This window comes from Pelodiscus sinensis, chromosome 24, assembly GCF_052426305.1.
Source record: "Pelodiscus sinensis isolate ZL-2025 chromosome 24, ASM5242630v1, whole genome shotgun sequence".
NCBI lineage: Eukaryota > Metazoa > Chordata > Testudines > Trionychidae > Pelodiscus > Pelodiscus sinensis.
This window is the reverse complement of record NC_143075.1, coordinates 19568948-19594523: the sequence shown is the minus strand read 5'-3', so window position 1 is coordinate 19594523 and position 25576 is coordinate 19568948. Positions and strand designations below refer to the sequence as shown.

The following is a 25576-nucleotide window of genomic DNA, read 5'->3' as shown; positions in this document are numbered from 1 at the left end:
TAGAATCATAGAACGCTAGAACTGGAAGGGACCTTGAGAAGCCATCGAGTCCAGTCCCCTGCCCTCCCGGCAGGACCCAGCACTGTCTAGACCATCCCTGATAGATGCCTATCTAACCTGCTCTTAAATATCTCCAGTGATGGAGATTCCACAACCGCCCTAGGCAACTTATTCCAGAGTTTCACCACCCTGACGGTTAGGAAGTTTTTCACCCCAGCATCGTGGGGCCCTGATCTTGGGTGGGCACCAAGACCTTACCCCAAAGGAGGTAGCAATTGATAACGAATGCAGAGTTAGCAAGGTTTGTCGAACCCATCCCTCTCTGAAGCTAGCCTATGGGATCCTTGTGGGCTGGGCCTCTCTCAGGAAAGGGAGGCGCTCCAAAGACCAGAGGCTCAGCTAATGGCTTGGGGCAAAAAAAGCAAGGACAGGAGTGAGGTCAAAGGTTGAGAAACCAAGGGCTTGGGAGCAGAAACCCCCAGACAAAGCCTTCTGCTCCAAAGAGAGTCATGGGAATCCCAAAGGATTTTTGCTGGAACGTGTGCTCAGAAAACACCCCAGGGGGATGGAGAAGCTGCCGGCCCACCTTGTCTCAAGTGGCTAGTGCCCAGAGGAAGGCCGTCTCCTGGGTACTGGAAAGTCAGTGGGGGGAGCTAGGCCAGAGTCTCTTGGGCTGTGTCTACACTGGCAAGTTATTTCGGAAAATCAGCTGCTTTTCCGGAATAACTTGCCAGCTGTCTACACTGGCCGCTTGAATTTCCGGAAAAGCACTGACGATCTAATGTAAAATCATCAGTGCTTTTCCAGAAAAACTATGCTGCTCCCGTTCGGGCAAAAGTCTTTTTCCGGAAAACTGTTACGGAAAAGGGCCAGTGTAGACAGCACAGTACTGTTTTCCGCAAAAAAGCCCCGATTGCGAAAATGACGATTGGGGCTTTTTTGCGGAAAAGTGCGTCTAGATTGGCCACGGACGCTTTTCTGGAAAAAGTGCTTTTCCGGAAAAGCATCCTGCCAATCTAGACGCGATTTTCCGGAAATACTTTTAACAGAAAACCTTTTCCGTTAAAAGCATTTCCGGAAAATCATGCCAGTGTAGACGTAGCCTTGGGGTATGTCTACACTAGCCCCCTAGTTCGAACTAGGGAGGCTAATGTAGGCATTCGACCTTGCAAATGAAGCCCAGGATTTAAATATCCCCGGCTTTATTTGCATCTTCCTGTCCGGGTGCAATTTTTAAATCCCCCGAGTCCGAACTAACTACCCACAGCTACACTAGCGCCCTAGTTTGAATGCCTACATTAGCCTCCCTAGTTCGAACTAGGGGGCTAGTGTAGACATACCCTTGGCTAGGACAGCCCAGGGCTCAGGATGGGCTGAGGAGCCAGGGGAGATGCCTGAAGAGCCATTCGCTATGATGCTGGGCCTCATGCATCCGAGTAACTACGGCAGTGGTGGGGGAGGAGACCGAGGAGGCCTCGCTTTTGGTCAGGGCACGGCGGTGTCCCAGTCTGGCCAACTGGTAACACTCAGTCGGCAATGAATTTGCTCAATTGCACACGCTGCTAACGCCTACCTGCTCTGCAACACAACTGAGAGCCGGGTGTGCAGAACAAGGGGGAGGGTTGAGAAGGTGGGGGGAAGGGGCGTATAAGGATGGCTCTCTATGGTAGAAAGCATGTGTGTCTAGAGGGGTCACGCCGTGCATTCTGTACACGTGTGCAGTGTGGGGCAGGGCTGGCCGTACCATGGGGCGAACTGAGGCGGCTGCCTCAGGTGCCAGGCTGTGGGGGTGCCACTAGGACCCAGAGGGTAGAAAATTGTGTCTGCTGCTGGTGCATAAGTAGGTAGCAGAGCAGTCCCAAGGGAGTCGAACAAGAAGAAGGCAGAATTGAGCCCTTTCAAAGTTTTGGCCCATTTGAGCTCCCTGCCTCAGGTACCAAAATGTTGTGGGCCGGCCCTGGTGTGGGGTGTGAGGGGCAGGGTGTGGAGATCTGGCATGGGAATAGATTGGATCTTGGTCATTTATCGGGACATGGGGGGATTCCCATGTTGGCATGTGGTACTGTGTATGTGTGGATACAAGTGTATGGCTGCATGTACACAGACTTGGTTGGGGTGCCTATGTGGAACACAAAACACAGGACTGTGTAGCACTTTAAAGACTAACAAGATGGTTTAATAGGTGATGAGCTTTCGTGGGCCAGACCCACTTCCTCAGATCAAATTCCTCCATCCCCCTTCTGTTCTGAAATTTGATTTGTCCGTTTCCTATGTGTTCATTTTTTTTAATTGTTCCCTTTGGTATATATGGTTGTGACAATTTTCTTCCACTATTTGTTCTGAGGAAGTGGGTCTGGCCCACGAAAGCTCATCACCTAATAAACCATCTTGTTAGTCTTTAAAGTGCTACACAGTCCTGTATTTTGTTTCAGCTGCACCAGACTAACACGGCTACATTTCTACCACTATGTGGAACTCAGCCTTGTTGGGCATGCATGTGTGCGCAGCGCGTACATGCATGTGATTATGGTTGCATGGGGGGAAGTGTCTCTGTGCCTGTGTTTGTGGGACGTGTGTGTCAGAGGAAGTGTGTGTGTGTGCAGTTGTGTGGTACACGTGGCGGGAGTGGGGGCAGCGGCTGCGGGAGGGAGCACTGAATCTCCACATGATCTTGTACGTGGAGCCCTGTCCTGGCCCATTTCCCCCGTCCAGCTGCACAGTCCTGTCCCAGTCCCGGCTAGTGAGCCTTGCAGTCTCTGTTCGGCACGGCCCATTCATAATCAGCCCAGCCTTTCTCCCCCGCAGCTCCTCCCATCTCCATCTCCGTCATTGCTGCGGACACGCCCGCTCCCTTCAGCCGCTACCAAGCTCAGAACTTCACCTTGGTCTGCATCGTCTCCGGAGGGAAGCCCGCCCCGACGGTGAGTACGGACCGCGGCGCTCTGGTTCCTGCCCTGCGTCCCTGGCTCAGCCTGCCTGCCGAGCCGCCCGACTCGCCAGGCCTGCCAGATCTGCTCATGCCACGCAGGCGATTGTGCATGCACTGCAGGGTGGGTACTGCCAGGATGGTGCAGTGGCATCTGCAGAGCCTGCAGCTGGCACGATATCAAATCAGGAGCAGCAACGTTATCTACAAGCCATGGGGACGCTGCCATGTACCATGCGCCTGCGTCACTGCAATCAAAGCTGGCTGGAGAATGGGCCGGGGAGTGAGCAGTCGAGGTCGGGTGTGAGGTTCATCGGCAGAGCTGGCGGGTGGACTCCTAGTCACTTCCCTGATGAAAGCCAACTCTTGCTCACTCACAGGCTGTGTCTAGACTGGCCAGTTTTTCCGCAAAATCATCTGATTTTGCAGAAAAACTTGCCAGCTGTCTACGCTGGCCGCTTGAATTTCTGCAAAAGCACTGACGATCTCATGTAAGATTGTCGGTGCTTTTCCGGAAATACTATGCTGCTCCCATTTGGGCAAAAGTCTTTTTCCGAAAGACTTTTGCGCAAAAGGGCCAGTGTAAACAGCACAGTACTGTTTTCCGCAAAAAAGCCCCGATCGCGAAAATGGCAATCGGGGCTTTTTTGCAGAAAACCGCGTCTAGATTGGCCACAGATGCTTTTCCGCAAAAAGTGCTTTTGCGGAAAAGGATCCTGCCAATCTAGACGCGCTTTTCCGTTAAAACTTTTCCGTTAAAAGCATTTTCGGAAAATCATGCCAGTCTAGACGTAGCCACAGAGCACCCAAACCAGTGACTGCCCACTCCATGCTGGTTCTGAGGCAGGGCCAAAGGCTTCTGTTGTGGAGAACAGATGGGAGCAGTTGCCCCCTACTGATGGCTGTTGAAGGCTGTGCTGCCTCCTGGTCTCCAGCACTGTGGGTGGCAGCAGTGGGGTCTGTGCACTGGGGTCCTCTAGACCTGCTGTGGGATGAGAGGTAAAAATAGCCATTCCCTGTCTCTGCTGGCACTGCTGCCCCATGGGACATGCTGGTGGGCGTGTAAAGGCATGTGCGTTGCAGGAGCGGGGCTCGGGTGGGATGTAGCGTGACCACAAACTCACCGGAGAATTGCCTTTGCCTGGAGGAAGGCAGAGAAAGGCCGTGCCACATTGCCAGCCCCCAGGAAGGTGGGAGGTACAAGCAGTGGGGGTGAGTTCAGTGGAGGAATAGGGAGTGAGTAGGGCTGTAGGTATGGATAGAGAGGGGACAGTGCTAAGTATAGGTGGAGCAGTAGTGGTGGCAGTAGTGGGATGGCAGAGGGTTCAAGTAGCAGTGATGGGCACAGGTGGGAAGGTAGGTGTGGGTGGAGCAGAGATCCACCAAACTCATCTCTCGTGTGCTCCATACTCACTGCCAACGCGGGCTGGGTTCTGCCTGGCACCTTCACGTGAAAGATCCTTTGCCCATTCCCAGCCCTCGGGTTCCCCATTTCCCCAGGAAAATCTGGTCAGATGCCTTGGTTTGCTCTGCACTCACATGAACACAGAGGCGCACAGCAAAGACCATGTTTCAGTGCATCAGGTGAAGGCTTCAATGGGTTTTATTGTCTAGGCTTCCTTGAAGGCAGGCCCTGAACTTATTTCGTGACTGGTTTTCCTTTCAGTAAACGCACAGAGGAGACCGAGGGGGTTCTCTGCTCTCTCAAAGGATCAGGCGTTAGCCCAGATTAATGCCAATGTTTAAGGCATTTAAATAAAAATATTTTGTTATTTTTCAAACGTTTATCTTCAAAGAGTCCTGCAGCCTTTACATTACGCAGAGACTTCAGAAGCTTTCAAGGAGCCCTTTGAAATGGAATACAGGTCTGCTAGAGAGAGGCTTTCAAAATCCCTGGGCAGGCGTTGTGTCTGTGAGGGACACTCGCCTGAGATCTCAGCTCACACACGCACAGCTGCTGCCCTCCTGAGCTATGCACGCACCTGCTCACACACCTTCATTTCCTCCCACGCACACCACGGACACACCTGCACACAGGCAACACACTCTCATACACACACACACCTTCTCAGAATCACACACACTCTCTCCTTCCCAGACACACACACACATGCACACGCACACACTCACCTTCCCAGACACACACACACACACATGCACACGCACACTCACCTTCCCAGACACACACACGCACACACAGACACCTTCCCAGATACATGCACACACACTCACCTTCCCAGATACACACATGCACATGCACGCACCTTCCCAGACACACACACACGCACACACCTTCTCCGATTCTCACACACACACACACTTCATCCATGCTCCTGCCGCAGATAAACACGCCCACTCCCCACACGTTCACAGGTACTCACACCCCTTCTTGTGCGTGTACTCACACCCCTTCTTGTGCGTATGCTCACCTTTTAGAGGCACACGCTTCTGCACGCACACGCTGGCTCATCTTTATTAATTGCTACCATGGGCAACATCCCAGTTGTGCCTAGAAGCTGCAGCCAGGGCCAGGGCCCTGTTGAGCCAAGTGGTGCACAAACACCTAGTGAGAGCTAAGTCCTGTTCCAGCAGCTCACACACACTAACAGAAAAGGTGTGGGAGACAGGTACACAACAGCCATGCAACCACGCTTGCCTTCACTCACACCCACCCAGACCCTTCCAAACACACACACTCATCTGTTCTCGCACATGCACATCTGTTCTCACAACGAGACACACACCTCACACCCGACTAGCTGTCCTAGACACCCACCTTCACACGCACTCAGCTGCTCTTGTTGTAAACGCCCCACATACACTCCACCCCCTCTCTGACACGCCCTCATCTCCTCTGCACTTCCCCCTCACGCTCGCCTGCTCACTAACCGTCCTTCATCCTCTCGCACACACTCATCGTTACACAGTGACGCAGTCGCACGCCCGCATCTCGCACACACTCATCGTTACACAGTGACGCAGTCGCACGCCCGCATCTCGCACACACTCATCGTTACACAGTGACGCAGTCGCACGCCCGCATCTCGCACACCCTCCCCTCACTCAGACTCCAGCTCCTCTTTGCCCTGACAGAGAGCATCATCTCCACCTGGCGCCATGCATCTCTCTCCCTCCCGGGCTCCCTCCTCCCCGCCTTGCCCACACATCCTGTCAGGAGGCTGGGGATGGCGAGGTGGGGGTGAGGACAGTGCTGTGAATAGTTTCTGCAGGCAGCCTCAAGGAGCCAAATTGCCTTCCACCCTGATGGCTCCCCGGCCACTCAGCCCTGTCCTGCTGCCTGGTCGTCCTTCCCTGCTGCCATGTTGGGTCTTGTCATTCCTGGGAGACATTCTGGGTAATATCCAGCAGCTTCTCTTGTGCCTGTTACTAGCATGGCTGTTCCTTTGGCTCAGCGGTTAGCGGGCCCCCGGTCCTAGTCTCGGCTCAGCTCTGCCGGAGGGAAGGGCTGGTTTTCTAGTCTCGCGGTGAAGTGCCAGAAGAAACCAAGAGGGAGTACGAAAGTAGAAGCTAACTTGTTAACCAGGTTAACTTGCCCGTTCTCCTAGATCCTTGGTGCATGAGGCCCGCTTAGATCCCCGTGGGAAGCAGTAGATCCGGTGCTGGGCTCTCAGGAGGTCTGAAGGTGGCAGCGTCCATCTCAGTGTGACTCAGAGTCCTGCCTACCCAGGTTGCTGGTTGAAATCCAGCCGGGGCAGGAGGCAGATGCTAACCAGCAATCGGTAGCCTGGATGGGACGGGTTTGGCATGTTTGCTGCGACCCCTAGTGGACACGTGTGTCTCCAGCAGGCAGCCCGACAGAGGCCAAGCCCTGTGTGGGTTGGAAGGAGCGACTGTCCAGTCCCAGGGACCAGTGGCTCCCGTAGGTCAGAGTGGAGCAAGTTCATTGGTGCAGAAAGAAGCTGCCAATGCAGCACCATCGAGTCCCCCATCTCGGGGATGCTGGTTGCACACAGCTGTGTCTGGGAAACGGGGGTGGGGGATCTTTGGGTCCCAGGCTGGGGGGCCGGCAGTAACCCGGGCCGCTCCCTCTCTGCCCCTGCAGGTGTATTTTAAGAGAGACGGGGAGCTGATAGAGGTGGTACCCCTGCTGGAGCCTCCAGCCAGCGCCGCCGGGCTACAGGACAGCCGCGCCTTTCGGAACCTGCTGAACCGCGACCTGGACGACACCAAGATGCAGAAGTCCCTGTCCCTGCTGGACGTGGAGGACCGGGGCGGGCGGCCCTACACGGAGGACCCCTTTAAAAGCCTCACCCCTGACCAGGGACTTCTCTTCAGCCCGGCCACAGAGGTCATCCCAGAGACTGTGGTGAGCCGGGAGTTCCCGAGGTGGGTCCACAACATGGAGCCCACCTACTACTTCCACCACACGCACCTCCCCATCAGCGACGGCACCGTGGAGGTGCGGGCCATGCTCATGTGGACGCTTAACCCGCAGATAGACAATGAGGCTCTCTTCAGCTGTGAGGTCAAGCACCCCGCCCTCTCCATGCCCATGCAGAGCGAGGTGACGCTAGGTAAGGCCCGCACGCGTCCTTCGCTGGCGCCCCCACGGCGGGGGGCGGGGGGCTAATGGGACACCGCGTGATTTGTCATTTGCTGTGAACCTCGGCTTTGGTCTCTCTGGTTTATGGTGATAAAAAACCTCCGGCCCCACCCTCCTTCTCTCTTTCATCCCTTCTCTCTCCTCCCATCCCACCTCCTCCCAGCCCTTTCCCACCACGCCTGGGGTTCTCTCCTTCCCCTCCCCTTTTCTAGCCTTTGTTTTGCTTTTCAAGTCTTTCCACGCCTGCCAGGACATGGGAGGAGGCCCTGCTGGCTATGGATCCGGGCTTTGGGTCTGTGTGTGTGGTTACGGGAGTGGGTGGCAGTCATATTCGTGCTGGTAGGGCTTGAGGGAGTGGGCTAAAAAGAACCTGTTCCATTCCCAGCTCTCCCCCTGTCCTGCGGGGGGATCTTGAGCAAGAGGCTTACCTGCCAGGGCCCTCAGTTTTCCCCATCTGTCAAATGGGGATAATGACCCTGCCCTCCTTTGTCAAGCCCTTGGGGATTCCCGGAGGGAAAGCACTAGTTCAGCACTAGGTACAGTTATGACAAGCTGCCTCTCAGGCTGTCACGCTGTTTGCTCTCAAGAGCTGGGCCGAGTCCAACTCCCAAGGCACATACCTGGGATGCCAGAAATGCCAGATAGACATGTGGGGATGCCAGGGGAGGCCGTGTACTGCATGAGACAGAAAACCAACCTCCCGAGCACTTGCAATTGAGGAAGATGCCCAGGCACTTTTGGCTGGAAGGATTGTTACCCAGGCCGTGCTGGCTGTGTTCCTCGTTGGCCCTACAGAGCTGTGTAGTGTCACTGCGCTCTTATGCTCCCCAGAGGCGGTTGCATTTAACCTGTGTGGGCTGCTCCAGGAGCCAGTAATGATCTTTCCTCTCCCTTTTTTCTGGCTGTCTGATCGCTGCCGGAGCCCCCTTCCTTCAGCCCCGTGGCTAATCCTTGGGAAATGTTTCATGTCTGAGACCTGAGACAGCGCCATTCCCCTCCCCCCTGCAACCACATTCGCCTCTCTCCGTGCTTTGGCCACACACTAGTGCCTAGGACAGGGGTGGCCAACCCGTTCCGGATGAAGATCTGGGGCAAAGTTGTAGAGCAAAAAGAAAAAAAAAAAAAGAAGCCTGCCCCTTTAAGAAGTGTGAGTAGAGCGTTTCTATGCTTTTTTGGATGCACCAGATGACTCCCCTGCCCCAGTGAGCACAGGGGAGGCAGGGGCCATTTTCAGAGGTGCGGGGGCATCTTCACGAGCTGCACTTACGGGGGATGGGGAGTGAAGAGCCGTGTACAGCTCGCGAGCCACGGGTTGGCCACAGCTGGCCTAGGAGATTGCTCTGCCACACCCACTGCGCCCTCCAGCACTGGGCAGGGCATCCACGGTGGGGCCTGCCCCTCTGAACGTCTGTGTGGAGGCCTTAGCTGGCTGGCTGTGCTGGGCGGGCTCCAGCCATCTCCCCCGGCAATGCCGCCCTACTGCCAAACAGCACTCGCTCCTGTGCCCCGTCCCATGGAAGCCGCATCTGCAAGGGCTGGATTTGCCTCGGTCTGCCTCATCGCCAGCCCTGCGCCTGGAGCAGGCATCTTTCCATTGAGGATAGGCCTGAGTGTCTCTGCCAGGGGAAGGCTGGCGCTGTCTTTTGCGTCGGCACCCACCGTGGCTCAGTCAGAAGGAGCAGAGCTTCCGGTGACACCCAGAGCCAGAACCTCCCATCTGCATCCTTCTGACACAGAAAGGGCGAGGATCCTTTCCTTGTCCCCACAGAAATACCGCTCTTCCCGCCACGCCAAAGCTCGTGGTGCCTTTGTGGGGCGGGGAGTTCGGGCTGTCCTCTGCCTCACTCCTCATGTTATAGCCCCACAACAAAGCCCCACTGGGCTGGCCACACCCAGATCTCGACCGCGACGGGGCGGGCACCTCACAGCCGGACATGTTTTTGGTGCTGGATGGAGCCAGCCTGCTGATCACAAAGGCCGTCCCTTTTCCGGGCCTTTGCCGGAGCACCTCTCCCTGGGGGCGGTTCCCAGGCAAGCATCCATTGACCATTCATGGACTGAGAATCCGTGTTTACTTCGGTTCCTTTGTCTGGGGCGCTGGACCCCGCAACAGCCCTTATCCAATCGCAGGCAGAGCAAATCCGCCCCTGGGGAGACTTCAAGAGCTCCACTCCAGCCCTGGGGTGCTGCAGAGGGGACTGGTCTTTGGAAGACTTGCATGGCGTGGTGCTGAAAGTCCTGGCCAGACACGCCCGCTAGTGGATCTTCTAGCCTTTCTGCTCAAGACACCCTCTCTGGCTCGGACCTCGCCCTCCTGCACCTGCTGCTGTGGCAGCCGTGGAGACCCTCCTCTCACTGGGCTAGCGCGCCCCAGGCCGCGGCGGGACGGCTGTCCCGAGTGCTTGCCTGCTGAGGAAGCCAACAGGAAGATCCACCCGCGCCAGCCAGCTACAAAGGAATGTTTGTTTTGCTGGGAGGTGGCCTCGGCCAATCAGAAACCTTAAAGAGACCCCGCCTCCCACACCTCATTGCACCTGTTCCAGGGTAAGGGCATTCCTTCAGCACTCTCTAGGTCATGGGTTCCCAAACTGGGGGGCGTGCCCCCCTGCGGGGGGGCGGGCGTGAAGAAATTCCAGGGGGTGCAAGGCGACCCAGCCTCCCTCCCCCCCCCCATCAAGTTTTGCTGCCCCGCTCAGTTCCTTTTTCTTTTTTTTCAACAAGTTTTACTGCTTTTTTTGGGGCGGGGGGGCGTGAAGGTTTTTTCAAAAATCAAGAAGGGGGGCGTGATGCTGAAAAGTTTGGGAATCACTGCTCTAGGTCCACACCAGCCACTGCAGCATGGGAGCGCACGACCAATCAGCTGAACTGTCTATTCTACAGCTGACAACACCCCTCCCGCCCATTCCTGTCTCCGCAACACACAACTCAGGATAACAAGGACCTTACGGGAGGGACGTGGGGAATCTTCCGCTCTTTAGCAGCTAACGCTGGAACTAACGAAGCTTGATGGGCTCCAAGTCATGTGGAGTATGTGAAAGTGGCTCCTTCTGCCCTCCCTTGTCAAACAGCTCGCTCCTCAACCAGACCCCCCTCCAAACAGCCCCTGCTCTTCAAAAAGGAGAAGCCGGGAAGCACCTTGCATCCTTGCTGTTTGCCCCAGGCATATCAGATGACAAAAGCTGCTCCTCTCAGCCCATTATTTTGCAGCCCTGATAGGATTAAAGCTGCTCTCATTAATTTTTAAGGTGCCAGCACCCAAGATTAATTATCTCTTGCTTCTCGCTGGAGCAAAAAAAAAACTATATAGAAAACCCCATTCAGCAGACACACTGCACAATGAAAAGGTCACCATGTGATTGTTAAATGAAGTGGCTTAGATGGATACAGGATGTAACCTGCCCGCTGGTCTCTGGGTGTGCTGATAGTATTTTACACTATGCAAGTCTCATGTTCCCGCAGAGTGCAGTGTTGTAGCCTCTCTCTGCGTGATGAGACCCCCGAATCCACAGCAGAACCTACCTTCTGATGCTGGTAGGTTCATCCAGAGGCGTTGCATGTGTGAGAATTCCCGGAGATAATCGGCCGTGTGGCCCACAGGCCAGAGCAGAACCGCAGTTCAAGTGATTCGGTCAGGAGTGGAGGGGCAGAGAGAAGCAGATTATTTGCCCAAGTTTTTGGTACTATTGTAAATTTCCAGCTGCCAGTCCAAGTTACCAGACGCCAATGAGAATTAGCCTCAGTAGAACAGGCCAAAAAAAGGCAAATTGTTTTTTCTGGGACCGTTATGGCACTTTTATCCTGAGTTTTTTCAACAAAGAAACCCAAACCAATGAGAAAAATAAAATGTGACAATGTGAAAACCAGATTTTCAGTGTGGTTGGCTTCTGGTGAAAAAAATGCTCCATTTTAGAAAATCAAAAACATTTACCCTCCACAAAGTTAGATTTTGATCCATTGATATGTGTGTGTGTGTGTGTGTGTGTGTGTGTGTGTGTGTGTGTGTGTGTGTGTGTGTGTGTGTGTGTGTGTGTAAGTAAAAACTCCAGGACTTTTCAGTCCCTGTGGATGAGCAAGATGGCAGCCGTTGCTAAAACACCCCTATCCTTTGCAGGCGTCACAAAGCTAATTGTGCACAACAGACAGAACTCTCACTCATAGAATCACAGAATCATAGAGCTGGAAGAGACCTCAGAAGGTCGTCAAGTCCAGTCCCCTGCTCTAGGCAGGACCAATCCCAACTCAATCAACCCAGGCAGGGCTTTGTCAAGCCGAGACTTAAAAACACCTCTAGGGATGGAGACTCCACTACTTCCCTAGGCAACCCATTCCAGTGCTTCACCACCCTCCTAGTGAAATAGTTTTTCCTAATATCCAACCTGGACCTCTCCCACCACATAGCTCCTTATTCTGCCATCTGTCACTACTGAGAACAGCCTCTCTCCATCCTCTTTGGAACCTCCCTTCAGGAAGTTGAAGGCTGCTCTCAAATCCCCCCTCACTCTTCGCTTCTGCAGACTAAACAGACCCAAATCCCTCAGTCTCTCCTCATAGGTCATGTGCTCCAGCCCCCTCATCATTTTGGTTGCCCTCCGCTGGACCCTCTCCAATGCGTCCACATCCTTTTTGTAGTGGGGGGCCCAGAACTGGACACAATACTCCAGATGCGGCCTCACCAGAGCCGAATAAAGGGGAATAATGACATCTCTGGATCTGCTGGCAATGCTCTTTGCTTCCATGCGCATAGCCTGCGAGGTGCTAATCGCTTCCTGGTCACCTCTCTGCCGGCACGGCGGGCCAGTTGCTGCTCCCCAACATCCCTCAGAATTTCCACCAGGCACCGTGAGCTCCTCGGTCAGAAGCAAGGAAAGCTCGAGCTGACACCTGCCTCCATGACTTTCCGACACCTTCTGTCAGCTTGGGGTGCCGGGATCCGGAGAAGGACACGGAGAGGCTTTCACAGCTTTCCTGAATAATGAACAAGGCGGTGAATAATTCACAGAGCAGCTGTGATTTGTGGCAGTCTGTGCAACCTCGGCCAGATGGGAGGTGGAGGGGGGAGTCGGTGTTTTTAATCATAGAATCATAGACTATTAGGACTGGAAGGGACCTCGAGAGGCCATCGAGTCCAGTCCCCTGCCTGCATGGCAGGACCCAGTCTAGACCATCCCTGCTAGACATTTATCTAACCTGCTCTTAAATATCTCCAGAGACGGGGATTCCACAACCTCCCTGGGCAATTTATTCCGGTGTTTAACCAGCCTGACAGTTAGGAACTTTTTCCTAATGTCCAACCTCAACCTCCCTTGCTGCAGTTTAAGCTCATTGCTTCTTGTTCTATCCTCAGAGGCCCAGGAGAACAATTTTGCCCCCCTCCTCTTTGTGACACCCTTTGAGATACCTGAAAGCCGCTATCACGTCCCCTCTCCATCTTCTTTTTTCCAAACTAAACAAGCCCAGTTCTCGTCGATTCATGCTGATTTCACCCCAGCGCCAGCATTATGGGATATTGCAAATTGAGGCTGATGGGTGTGAGTGGCAGGGGCCAGAAGACCGAAGTATCAATTCTTGTGGGGCTTATAATGGCACCAGGTAAAGGAGCATTGTCAGTGGAAGGCTTCATTTCTTCCCCTCTGATTGCTGGAGGGAGTGAAATTCCATGGAGCGTGCAAAGGCCACCCGCTGCGGTTGATTGGCCAAACTTCCTCTATGCAGCTTTGCCAGGGCACCTTTCCCTCGGTCTTCTGGCCCCTGCCACTCACGCCCGTTAGCCCCAGTTTGCAATATCCCATAATGCTGGCGCTGGGGTGGAATCCTTAAGCAGGAATTGAGGAGCCCTTGGATTGCTCCGAGCCCATCATGGAGTTACCAGATGGCAACCGCTTTCTGCCCCTACCAAATCCTGGATCGGATTCATACCAGTGCAGAAGTGCTGCGTGTCGGCTTTTCTTCTCTTCCTCCAAGATTTGTCCTGGAGGCCTGGAGGTGCCTCCTCATCCCTACCTCCGCTGAAAGGCATTCACCCCCGCCCCCCAGCCCAAGGGCAGGGGTAGCACAGCCAGATTTGCATTGCAACGGGGCGGGAGGGGGGGATGCAAAGTCAGCATGAGTCAACACCCAGCAAGATTAGAAGCAGCAGGAAACAGCGGACTTGCCAAAGGTGCCTTTTCTCCTCTAGAAAGCCAGCCACTCCCCTCTGCTGGGCGCCAAGCCCAGGGGGTCCAGCTGACCTATTAGCAAGAGGAGAGACAGGCCTAGCCACTGGAATCCATGTAGGGGGGTGTGACAGGGTGCCTGCCCTGCACTGGCCCTTTAAGACCAGGACTCAGGCCCTGAGCCGAGGCTGGGAACAGAGAGGCCAGCTGAAGCTGTTAGGCTAGTGAGGGCCCAGCCGGCAGCTATATAGAGAAGCACAATTTGCTTAGAGAGGAGAGCCAGTGAAGGGCTGACTGCAGAGGAAGCAGGAGCTCCCAGGAGGGAGACCAGCTGGGGATAGCCAGCAAGGGCTGGGAGAAGGCCAGCTAAGACTTCCCCTGGCTAGGGGCCGGAGGCAAGGCCCAGGGTTTGGAGGCGGATCACAGCGCGGCTTAGGTAAGCGGGGCAGTAGAGATAACCCCATTGCCAGTGATGAGCAACCCACACAGACTGTAACTTGCCCTGAGAGGGGCTAGATGAGGACAGTCAGGGGGCACTGAGGCACGGTGGGGGCTTGCACCCTGACAGGGGGGCTGACCCAGACCTGCTCCCAGAGGCCAACGCTTTCGAGTTCCTCAACTAGCTTGAAATCCAGAGCCTGTGTCAGGCGGCTCCATTGCTCTTCTCCTCCCAACCCCTGAGACCGATGGTCCCCCAAGGGCCCACCGCCTGTTCCGTGGGAAGGACCCGGTGGCGCTCTCCTTCTACTTGCAACCATCCGGCTAGCAGCTTGAGGCATGTCTGGCAGTGGAGCGTCCCCTCAGACAGCAAGAGGAGCAGCTGGGCTTGCTCCCGCTGCTGATGGCGACTGGATCCGCTCAGGAAGCGGCGGCCAGTGGGAGGGACCCAGGACAGCTGCTGCAGAGGAGGGAGCTCAACGAAACGAAAGCTTGGAAGCAGATCCCGTCCCACGCTTGCCGCACCTCCCAGGGGATCGGCGCTCAATGGGGCACGTGTGGCAGCTGCACCGTGCTCCTGCTACAGATCCAGATGCCGCCGAAGGGGAGGAGCGAGCATGCGTGTGAGCTTGGGACAGGCCAAAGCACCCACCGGTGCTCGCTGCCCTCCACTCCCACCCCATCTCCTTGGCTCTTCTGCTTGTGCATGTGACAAACCTGTACGTTGCCTTGTGTGGGTCACGAAGAGCCCATCCCCTCCCGCATCCCCCGGGAGAAAGGCAGCTTACGGTAACGGCTCTTCCGAGTGTAGTCGCCGACGGTGTTATAAGAACAGCCGGCTAAGTCCATTTACATCAGCGAAGCCCCGGGTCTGCTCCGTGGCAGTTGTGTGCGGTGTGGAGAGGAAAGTGAGCGCATTGGATTGGCTCTGGCTGGAGCCTGTGTCGGGACTGGCACTCTCTGAGCCTGTGCTGGCAATGGATCAAAGAGCCAGCAATTCGTGTAACGGTGCAGTGCTGGGAATTTGGCCACCCCTGTTGATAGATTAGAACATAAGAACGGCCAGACTGGGTCAGACCAAAGGTCCATCTAGCCCAATGTCCTGTTTGGCAACAGTGGCTAATACCAGATGCCCCAGAAGGAGGGAACACAACAGGTAATCCTCACATGATCCCTCCCTTGTCACCCATTTCCAGACAAACAGAGGCTAGGGACACCATTCCTACCCATCCTAGCTAATAGCCATTGATGGACCTAACCTCCATGATGAATCTATGTAGCTCTTTTGAACCCTGTTAAAGTTCTGGCCTTCACCACATCCTCTGGCAAGGAGTTCCACAGGTTGACTGTGCGCGGAGTGAAGAAAAATCTTCCTTTTGTTTGTTTTAAACCTTCTGCCTATAAATTTCATTTGGTGTCCCCTAGTTCTTATATTGTGGGAATAATTAAATAACTTTTCCTGATTCAATTTTTCCACACCAGTCATGATTTTATAAACCTCTGTCCTATCTCCCCCTTATGATTGATGGCTGCACCGCTGCTGGCGTTTCCCCATATCGTTGCATCTTGCAGATGGGCAGCATTTCCATGCGTGGCGGCAGCAGTTGGCTATTTCCCCCGCCAGGTGTTTCCTGGACAGCCAACCTGTTGGAAGTCCCAATAGATTCCACCAGACTCCTCCAACTGGAGTTCCCATTGCCCCAGTAGCTCCATTACTCTCTTGCCACTTGGAACCAATGGAAGAATTCCATCTGGAAATTCCCCGGGGGCCTTCCCCAGGCATACGGCCAGCGCCCTCACCAAGTGCCGGGGTGCTCGTTAGACCAGCTTTGCTCCTTGGGTGATGGGCTTGGCCTGCGGAGTTGGCTGCTCCTTCCTAACCGGGTTGCCGGTGGCCCCCTGCCTTTGTCCTGCTGGTGCTCTGCCAGCCAGGGGACCTCCTCTCTGCAGCAGGGGGAGGAGCACTTAGCAGCCTCCACGCCCTGAGCCGAGCTGGACCAGTAACGGGGCTTTCCGTACCCTGGAAAGCCTGGAGAAAAATCAGTTTGGGTGGCACCGAAAACAAGATTTTCCCCTCTCTAATTTTCCACTCCCGGGGCTGTAAAAAAGACCCACAACCCGTTATGTTCCCATGCTGAGTGCTTTGAATGGTTTTTGTTACACTGCTCAATAAACTTGAAAGACATTTCAAAACACGAATCGCTTTGCATTAAAAAATTGCAACAATTGCGGGGGGAGGAGGGTTTCCCAAAACCAGCAATTTGATGAACTCAACACAAATTCGAGAATCATTTCGGCGTTGCCAAATCTTTGTTTTTATCCCCCCAAAACATTTTGGTGACAGTTTGCCTGAGCTCCCCCAGCTCCGAGAGGAGCCCAGGACCCCAATGGCGGAAGCCTGTTCCGAGCCAAGCAAGCTCAGGAGACAGGCGGTGAGCTAAAGAGATGAGACGGTTGTGCCACGCGCCGGGACGGCTGCGGCCCAGGGAAACCAGGGCCCCCACCGTGGGGAGCATGGGCAGATGTCTGCCGTGTGTTCTTTCCTGCTGCTGCAACTGTGCCTGGCAGGGAGCCCCCTGCTGCTGTACCTTAAGGAACCCCGGCTCAGATCACAGCCCTGCCATGTGTAGGTGGGAGGCAGAGGGGTGTTTCTAAGCAGTGGGGAATCAAGGGACACAGGTGGATTCCGGGCAGATGGATGAGGAGGCAAATATCCCGCTGCCACCTTTCCCTGTTACCGGAGGACAGCATGTCAGGCTGTCACAGGCGATTAACCACCCGTCAGGCTGGGGCCAGGGTGGGACACTCTGCCTCATTAGCTCACCAGCGCCCGCTGTCTCTGAAGGCCAGAGCTTGCTAATGAGCGACGCGCTCTCCTGCTTATTAATAGGGGAGCAAGTTTCAAGAAGCGCTGACGATGTCTTGGAGATTCATGGTGTCTGGCTCTCGCGTCCCTGCTGATCTATGCCTGGGCTCAGCATCTTCCCCCGCCAGCCCTGCAACATCCCGGCTTCTCTTGTGATTGGCCACAGGACAAACTCCCTGGCCCTGCAAGGGGCGGTCCCCCATCCCGACACCCTCCAGTGCCGGGGCAGAGGTGTACGGGCCTTGGTGCCCGGGCTCCTGGAAGATTCAGGAACCAGGGGGCGAGCTCCACCAATGTTTGATTCTAGGTCTCTCCCCTGGCCCTGCTGGCCATCCCTGTACGCCCCCCTGGAGCATCTCCTGGCTCTGCCAGCTGCTCCCAGGTGATTGAAAAGGGCCGCGGGGCTCCACCACCGGCAGTGCAGTCGGGCTACCTGCTTGCCTGCTCGGCGCCGCTTCCAGAAGTGGCCGGCATTTCCCTCCGGCCCCAGCACCGAGCCCCTGCCAGACGGGTTTGTGGGTTGCTTTCAGGAGCTGGCACCGCCCAAGGTAAGTGCCAACCCCCTGCCCCGGCCCAGAGCCCACACACAAATCCCTCCCAGAGCCTGCCGCGCCCCCTCCTGCCCCCCAAACACTTGCCCCAGCCCGGAGCCTGCACCCTACTCAGTTCCAGAACTCAGCCCCTCACCCTTCCCTCACCCAAACTCCTTCCCAGAGCCTGCTGCACCCCCACCCCTGCCCTGGCGAGGGGAAGGAAGAGGGAAGCGCTGAGCAGTTTTCACTCACCGCAGACCAGTCCCCTGTCACCCATCGCATTCCAAGGCTCCATGTCCTGGCTTCTGATGGCTGCCATCACAGACCAGCGCTCCCCAGGGCTGCGGGACACAGCGCAGGGATGATGGCCCAGTGGGTAGGGCACTTGCTGAGCGCTGAGGCAGCCTGGCTTTGAGTCTCTACTTCACCACAGACCGGGGGCCAATCTCGCCAGGCCTCGGTTTCCCATCTCTAAAATGGGCCTAAGAGCTCTGCTCTGCTCCATAGTGGAGCTAGAAGAATAAACACATGAAAGGGGAGCAGGCGCCCAGCTACGCTCATGATGGGAGCCTGAGACGGACACTGTGAGCTTGGAGCACCACCCGGCCTTACACCAACAGATCACAGGCCAGCAAAGAGGAAAGGGCTCGGGATCCCAAGGGAGTGAAATCTCCATTGGGCTCGAGGGCAGGGGGAGGTATCGCAGGACCGGCCCCTGGGGAATCTCTGCATAGCAGTGCTTAGAGTGCCACCCCCCATGGATTGATGAGTGTGGCCAGGAGCCCGCTCAGGGGAGTTTATGGGGTATAGGAGGAACCTCCAGAGCCAGTCCCAGCTGCTCTGCCTCAGCATGGAGCCAGCTGAGCTGTGCCAGGGAAAAGACGGGCATAGCCTATTTCCCCCCTGGAGCAGGAAATAGGATGGTTCCAGGGGCAGTAGATAGGCTAGGCAGGGGGAGGCATTGCCTTTCCAAACCACTAGCCTGGCCGTGCCCCACACTTGGCCCTCCAGAACTTCTACTGTAGGCATTCTGAAGCGGGAGCATTTATATTGGCATTAGAAAAGATTCAGAAAAGAGCAACAAAAATTATTAGAAGTTTGGAAAGGGTACCATATGAAGTGAGATTAAAAAGACTTGGACTTTTCAGTTTAGAAAAGAGGAGACTAAGGGGGGATATGATAGAGGTCTATAAAATCATGACTGGTGTGGAAAACGTGAATAAGGAAAAGTTATTTACTTGTTCCCATAATAAAATATATGAACTAGGGGTCACCAAATGAAATGAATAGGCAGCAGGTTTAAAACAAACAAAAGGAAGTTTGTTCTTCACTCAGTGCACAATCAACCTGTGGAACTCCTTGCCAGAGGATTTGGTGAAGGCTAGGACTTTAACAGGGTTCAAAAATGAGCCAGCTAGATTCATGGAGGTTAGGTCCATCAATGGCTATTAGCCAGGATGAGTAGGAATGGTGTCCCGAGCCTCTGTTTCTCTGGAAGTGGGTGACAGGGGAGGGATCACGTGAGGATTCCCTGTTGTGATCCCTCCCTCTGGGGCACCTGGTATTGGCCACTGTCGGCAGACAGGACACTGGGCTAGATGGACCTTTGGTCTGACCCAGTCTGGCCATTCTCATATTCTCTCTTTGTGTTCCCAGGGGATAGATCCACCTTTTCTTTGCAACAGCATAAACCACAAATCTCTCCTTGCTCATGGAGATCTATGGTCCTCAATTTGCACAAAAGGACGTGCAGGAGAAAACTTCCCCCTTTGTGTGGATTCACTATCTGGCCAAGTTTTTTGGAATGTATCTTGGACATATAGTGGGGACGCACTGTAGAGATGCAGCTTTGTCACAGTAAAATCAGGCCAAACACCTGGAGCAGTCACGGTAAAACTGTACAAACCCAGAGTGCAGCCTGAGCCCCTCCATCAGGGGCTGCAGTCGAAGAAGTCTCAGAAATGTGTTCAAGGCACAGAATCCAGGACCGAATTGTATCCTCACTTTTTAATTTCTGTAATGATCTTTGTGTGTCTGACGGTGCTTTCTGAGTTAAAAGTGAGGGGCTGTTGTGTCAAACTACACACAGAAACTTGTGCGTGCAGCAGGGCACTTGTGCACCCAAAGGGGGTGACTGCAGACACAGTCCTCAGTGCCTTGCGATGGACTAGTTGGGGGGTGACGTTACCATACACCTAGGCTGTGTCTATACGGGGCCACTTATTCCGGAAAATCAGTCGCTTTTCCGGAATAAGCTGCGAGGTGTCTACACTGGCCCTTGAATTTCCGGAAAAGCAACGATGCTCTACTGTACAAAATCAGCCGCTATTCCAGAAAAACTATTCTGCTCCCGCTCGGGCATAAGTCCTTATTCCGGAACACTGTTCCGGAAAAGGGCCAGTGTAGACAGCCCAGTAGTCTTTTCCAGAAAAAAGCCCCGATCGCGAAAATGGCAATCGGGGCTCTTTTCCGGAAAAGCGCGTCTACATTGGCCACAGACGCTTTTCCGGAAAAAGGGCTTTTCCGGAAAAGCAGCCTGCCAATGTAGACGCTCCTTTTCCGGAAAAACTGAAAACGGAATAGTATTCCGTTTTAAGCATTTCCGGAAATTCATGCCAGTGTAGACACAGCCCTATAGGGATCGTGTCAAACCCGTACCCAGCTCTGAGGCATGGCGTGGCAGCCGTAACATCATCATAACCAACACCAGAGTGTCCAGGACACCGAGTGACAAAGGATACAAGGGGGAGGTCTAGGTTGGATATTAGAAAAAACAGTTTCCCTAGGCGGGTGGGGAAGCACTGGGATGGGTTCCCTAGGGAGGGGGTGGAATCTCCATCCCTAGAGGGTATTAAGTCCTGGCTTGTCCAAGCCCTGGCTGGGATGATTTCGCTGAGGTTGGTCCTGCTTTGGGCAGGTGGTCGGACTTGATGACTCCTGAGGTCTCTGCCAGCCCTGGGATTCTAGGATACAAAGCGCCACTTCAGCGCCCGTGCGAATCAGGGAGACAAAATGTAGGACACGGGACTAACTGGCCGCATTGGAGACTTTTGTAATTGGGGCTCCAGCTCCTGAAAGCTTGAGCTTCTCCCCAGAAGAAACCACTTAGTGGTTGTTAGAAGGGACATAATCTGACAGCGCTTCTGACAGGCAACAAGAATAAAAGCAGGACGGGAAGGCTTAGGCACAGCAGAGCAGAGTCAGAAAGAATTAGATCTGAGAGCCGGGGTGGAGAACCTGCAGCCCCCAGCTTGCTCCTGAGTTTCAGGACTCCCCCCTCACCCAGCATTGTGGAGCCCCCAGTCACTATCCCACTATGAGGCTAGAGTACACAAAAGCTACTAGTCTGGGGGGTCAACAGCTCCGACCCACAGAAAGGTTCCCTATCTCTGTCCTAGAGCAAGGGGAGAATTAAACGCTTTCCCAGTCCTGGGCTGGCTCTCATTGTCTCTGGTTGAGATTAGTAGCAGGTGCAGACACTCAGCAGACTACCTAGGCATGTCAGAGCCAGGCTTCTGAGCATCCCCAGACCGCCACACAAGGGAGGAAGCAAGGAGAAACAAGAAATGTTGCCAGAGGGGAAATGCCGCCCTCCCCAGCCAAATGAAAAGTGCATAGGGTAGCCACGTCAGATGGGGAAGAGGAAAGGCAAGTGGCCAGACATTAAAATATGTAACAAGAAAATGTTGGAAGCATGTCGGCTGGTGGGGGGCCTGCAGGAGGAGAGGAATTAACTGGGACAGAGCAGTATCAAATAATGAACAGCACGAACGAGGGAAACAGAGTGCACTTACTGACCCTTCCTCGTGGCACCAGTGAGAATGGAAATCAACGCATTTAATACCAATGTAAGGAAATACAGTTTTATACGGCCAGTTATGAACATGTGGAACTCACTGCCACAAGGGGTCCCGGAGGCTGAGAACTTTCAAAATCATGCTAGATGGGGTAAAACAATGGGATCAAACCCACATGCTTCAGGGCATCACCCTTGCATTGGGTCTGCCCTACACTGGCCCTCTGAGGGTTAAAACCCAGTCCTGGGAGAGTGCTGGAGCAACAGCTGTGGCAGACATTAGCCAATTAGGGCCCAGCTGGGGGCAGTATAAATAAAGGCTCCTGGAGGGGAGGAGAGACTTACACTCTTGCTCCAGCCCTGGAGCAGGAGGGTCCTGGCTGCAGGGAAGCTAGAGGCTTCCTGACTTAGAGCATAGCTAGGGGAGCTCTCAAGCTGCAAGACCTGAGGCTACTAGGACTGCGGGGGGGGGGGGCGCAAACAGCAGGTCCACACCCCTGCCAATGCTGAGAGGCCATGGCTGACTGCAGTTTGCCCCCGAGGCAGGGGCTACTATTCTAGGAGGGGTGGGTGAGATTTTGTGGCCTGCACTGTGCAGGGGGTCAGACTAGATGATCAGAATGGTCCCTTCTGACCTTGGAGTCTATGAGTCTATAAGACGGTCAGTGAGGCAAGGTGGGCAGAGCAGGCTGGGGGTTCCCAGAGGGGGGGGACCCCACAGAGTGGGGGCCCTGCAGCAGGGCAGGAAGGATGAGAGTCCTAACACAGAGGTGGAAGAAAACTAAGTAACAGGGATGAGACACCAGCTGCAAGAGGGTTCTCCAGGGCTGAGATGAGCGAATTCCTGAGTGACCAGCAGGTGGCGGTGTGGCCATGAGCCTCATGCCGTTAGTTGCCTACGGCCATTCTTGCGCCACCCTCAGACGCTCGTCTGGGCTGCTGTTGGAGAAAGACCGTGGGTCTGACCCATGACCTATGTCTAGACAGCATTCCTCTGTCAGCAGAGGGATGCAGATTAGGCAGGTCGACATTGCAAATGAGGCAGGGATTTAAATATCTTGTGCCTAATTTGCATAAAATGGCCACCACGTTTTGCCAACTCAGCACTTTGTTGGCAAAAAGCGGCAGTCTAGAGGGGATCTGTCGAGAAAGAAAGCCTTTTTCTACAGATCCCTTATGCCTCCTGCATGGGATATTTAAATCCCTGCCTCATTTGCAATGTCGACCTGCTTAATCTGCATCCCTCTGCCGACAGAGGGATGCAGTCTAGAGCTACCCCCAGTGTCATTACCGCGTTCCTCAATGTGACGTGCGGATGCAAGGGTGTGCGTGGAGGAGTAGATAGTCCCATGCACCCAGGGCCGCTCTCCTGTCTCTGCCCTCGCAATCCCTGTGCAGTCAGGGAGTTGCACAGGGTATAAATGATGGGGAGGTCCCATTGTAGTTCTCTTCACTTTCCCATTCAAGCTCCTTTCCTCCCCCCCAACCACATTCTGCAGCCCTCACCTCTCTGCAGCTTGTATCTCTCTGCAGAGCTGCCATACGTAGATCCTGGATTTACAGCCAGGAGGAGGGGAAGGTCTCACCAGATGTCCTGTAGCGATTCGGGGTTCCCTGGCTTGTAGGGGTAGTGAATGCTCGAGGCTCATGAGGTTACACCCTGTGGGCTTGTGATTCTCCCTCTGCGGAGCCAGGGGGTACTATCGGCCAACCTGCTACGTGGGGTATACATCTGTGCAGCGACTGTAGGGGCCAATATGCTACCAGGCCCTACAAGTTCCGTGCAGGACTTAAAAGGGCAGCCACAACCTGGTTCCAACCGCAGTGTCGGCTGGAAGAGGTGCCCCCATGCGGTGAATTGCATCCAGTCCCCCTCGGCAGAGCCAGCTGCCAGCCCACCCCCACCTCGCCTGCTGAGGAAGCTCTGCTGTCCCCAGGCAGCCCCCTCATGGTGCCATTTATATTTAAAGGCCGCGTTTAAAATAAACGTGCTGCCAAAAGCGATCTGAGGGAACAGGCCAGGCAGGCCTGATTTGTTCGGAGCGATGCCTTGTCGAGCGCTACTCTGTGGGCCTCTGGGAAGGGGATTGATTTGGGCTCTGCAGACACGGGGGTGCAGAGGACGCGGGGCTGGAAACGCCAGCCCTGCTAGCCACAAGGGGAGAAAAGTTACTTCCTGAACTTGGCAAACCGGTGGCTGGAAGGGACCAAACCGGACAGGCTCAGAGCCTGGTACAAATGGGACTGCCAAGCAGCCCCACAATCTGGATGTGGAGGGCCCTCTGGAGAAGAGCGGGGATGAGGTTCTGCAAGGTGAAGAGCCTCTTTCTTGGGCAAGGGCCGTAGTTACCCTGGGGCCAGCATGAGCCTGTGTTTGTGGCGTGGGGCTGCGAGGTGCCCCACCCTGCTCGGGGGTGGCGGCGAGCGTGAGAAATGCAACAGAGTTAGCACAATGCGGGCCGGGGCGCCTGCTTCCCAGTGAGCTTTTAAGCTTCTTCGCCACCTCAAACGCCCCCAGCCGAGTGGAGCCTTCAGGACAAAGTGGTCGCATCTCGCTGCCCTCCCTGCAGCAACGTGAGCGCTGCCTTGGGCCTCTGAGCGGTCTTCACTATGGATTCAGCGGGACTCGCCCTGCAGTCGGCTGGCTGGCCTAGCTGCTGCTCTGGACTCTCTATGGCGATGCACGTACAGACACCGTGCGTTTCTCAGGAGCGGCGCCGACACACAGTGGCTCGTTTGGGGGGGGCCACGTGTCAAATGCCATTGTGGTGCTCCAGCCGGAGGGGTGATTCAGGTCCCCCAACTGGGAATGCCTCGTTCACATCTCAGGCTCGGGCCCTGGCTCTTTTGCTGGCAAGAGACAGGAGCCAGTGTGGGACGGCCCGGGGCGAAGAGGCACTGACAGGTGGTGTCTCGTCAGTGGGGAGGGCGTAACGGGGAGATAAAGGTGAACGTTTTCAGAACGGTGGGGGAGAGGGCTCGGAGGTGGAGCGCCATGGTTTGTGGGGACCCAGCCTGAGACATGAGTGGTCGATGAAGGCCGGGCTGGGGGAGGCAAGCCACCAGCCCCACCTCCAGCCCCGCCACCGGGGGGGCAACAATGCTGAGTCTTAATCCGCTGGGGGTGGGCAGTTGCATGGCACAAGCCAGCCCCCTCCTCTACAGAGGGCCGTGTGCATCCGCCCGCCAGGGGACAAGAAGCCGGAAGACCCCTCTGAGCGCCTCTCACGCTCGCCCTATCCTTCCGAGCTGGCACTTACGAGGCGAGCTGTCAGGGTGACAGAGCAGGCCGGGCTGGCATGCGACCATCACCCACCCGCTCCGCCCGCCAGTTCCCCGGCAACGTGTTGGCACCGTACAACTCAGGCTTCTGCCCAGCACACGGAGCCGGCTTCATCCTGACCCGAAAACACCCCAGCCGGCGTGATGGGGAGGGAGGAGGAGAAGTTGTCGTCGTGTTGCTATGGCAATGGCCCCTGCAACCTTCCTGGCTGAACCTTCAGCTTCATCGCTTCTCTTTTCTGGCACGTTGCCTCATGCTGCGCACCGGGCGCCGTCCGCCTTAAAACACGAACGAGCCAGCAAAGCCCAGCGATGGTCGCTGTGTGCGCAGGGTCACGGCTTCCCTCCAGCGGCAAAGTACTCGCACTGGGTTATTTTAATAACGAACGCGTGGTTTAGTGCCACTACAGATGAAAAGCAGGCAGGGGGTGCCTCTGGGTTGACATCCAGGTGGGGGCACCTGGCCAGGTTTATACAGAGCCTCCTGCAGCAGGATCCGACCCCTACACAAAGAAAGGGCTGCCTACGGAGGGTGAGAGCTGTTGGCAGTGTTTTCGGAGGCGGCATGGGCGGGGCAGCTCACAGAGAACCTCCTGTCTAAGGAGGGTACTGTCTCTTTGGCCTGCCCCTCAATGCAGCAGTGACGGTAGGGTGGGATTCATGCGATCACCCAGCCCATAATGGGAGGGAAAGGTCAGAAAAGAGAAGAGAAGGAAAAGGCACCAGAGGAAAGAAGAGTCAACGGTGAGACAAAATAGCAACTGGTCCCACTTTTTCACCTGTGGATTTGATCGCCCCTGTTGAAATCAGTCAGTTTTCCCATTGATTTCAATGGGAGCCCTTTAGGATCCGTCTTTAAAAAGTTGCTTTTCTACCTTAAATGCCTCATGGACTGAACTGTTTGTGGGGCCCCTTATCTGTTGGCCTTTGGTATCAAAATACGGAGTCCTTCCTTTTTAAAAAACATTGTAGTTAAACACTTTTCTGTATTAGCCCTTAGTGCTGTGGAAATGTTTGAT

The 25576-nt window shown here is 55.1% G+C and overlaps 1 protein-coding gene across 2 annotated transcripts in view; it reads left to right on the top strand.

The window, feature by feature from the left end:
- Positions 1–25576, top strand: part of IGSF21 (immunoglobin superfamily member 21) — a 299719-nt gene that overhangs the window by 265447 nt on the left and 8696 nt on the right. For both annotated transcript variants that reach the window (XM_089773099.1, XM_075906417.2), the window contains 2 exons: positions 2806–2921; positions 6990–7461. In XM_089773099.1, coding sequence (XP_089629225.1) covers positions 2806–2921; positions 6990–7461 — 588 coding nt within the window. The remainder of the gene's footprint in view (positions 1–2805; positions 2922–6989; positions 7462–25576) is intronic.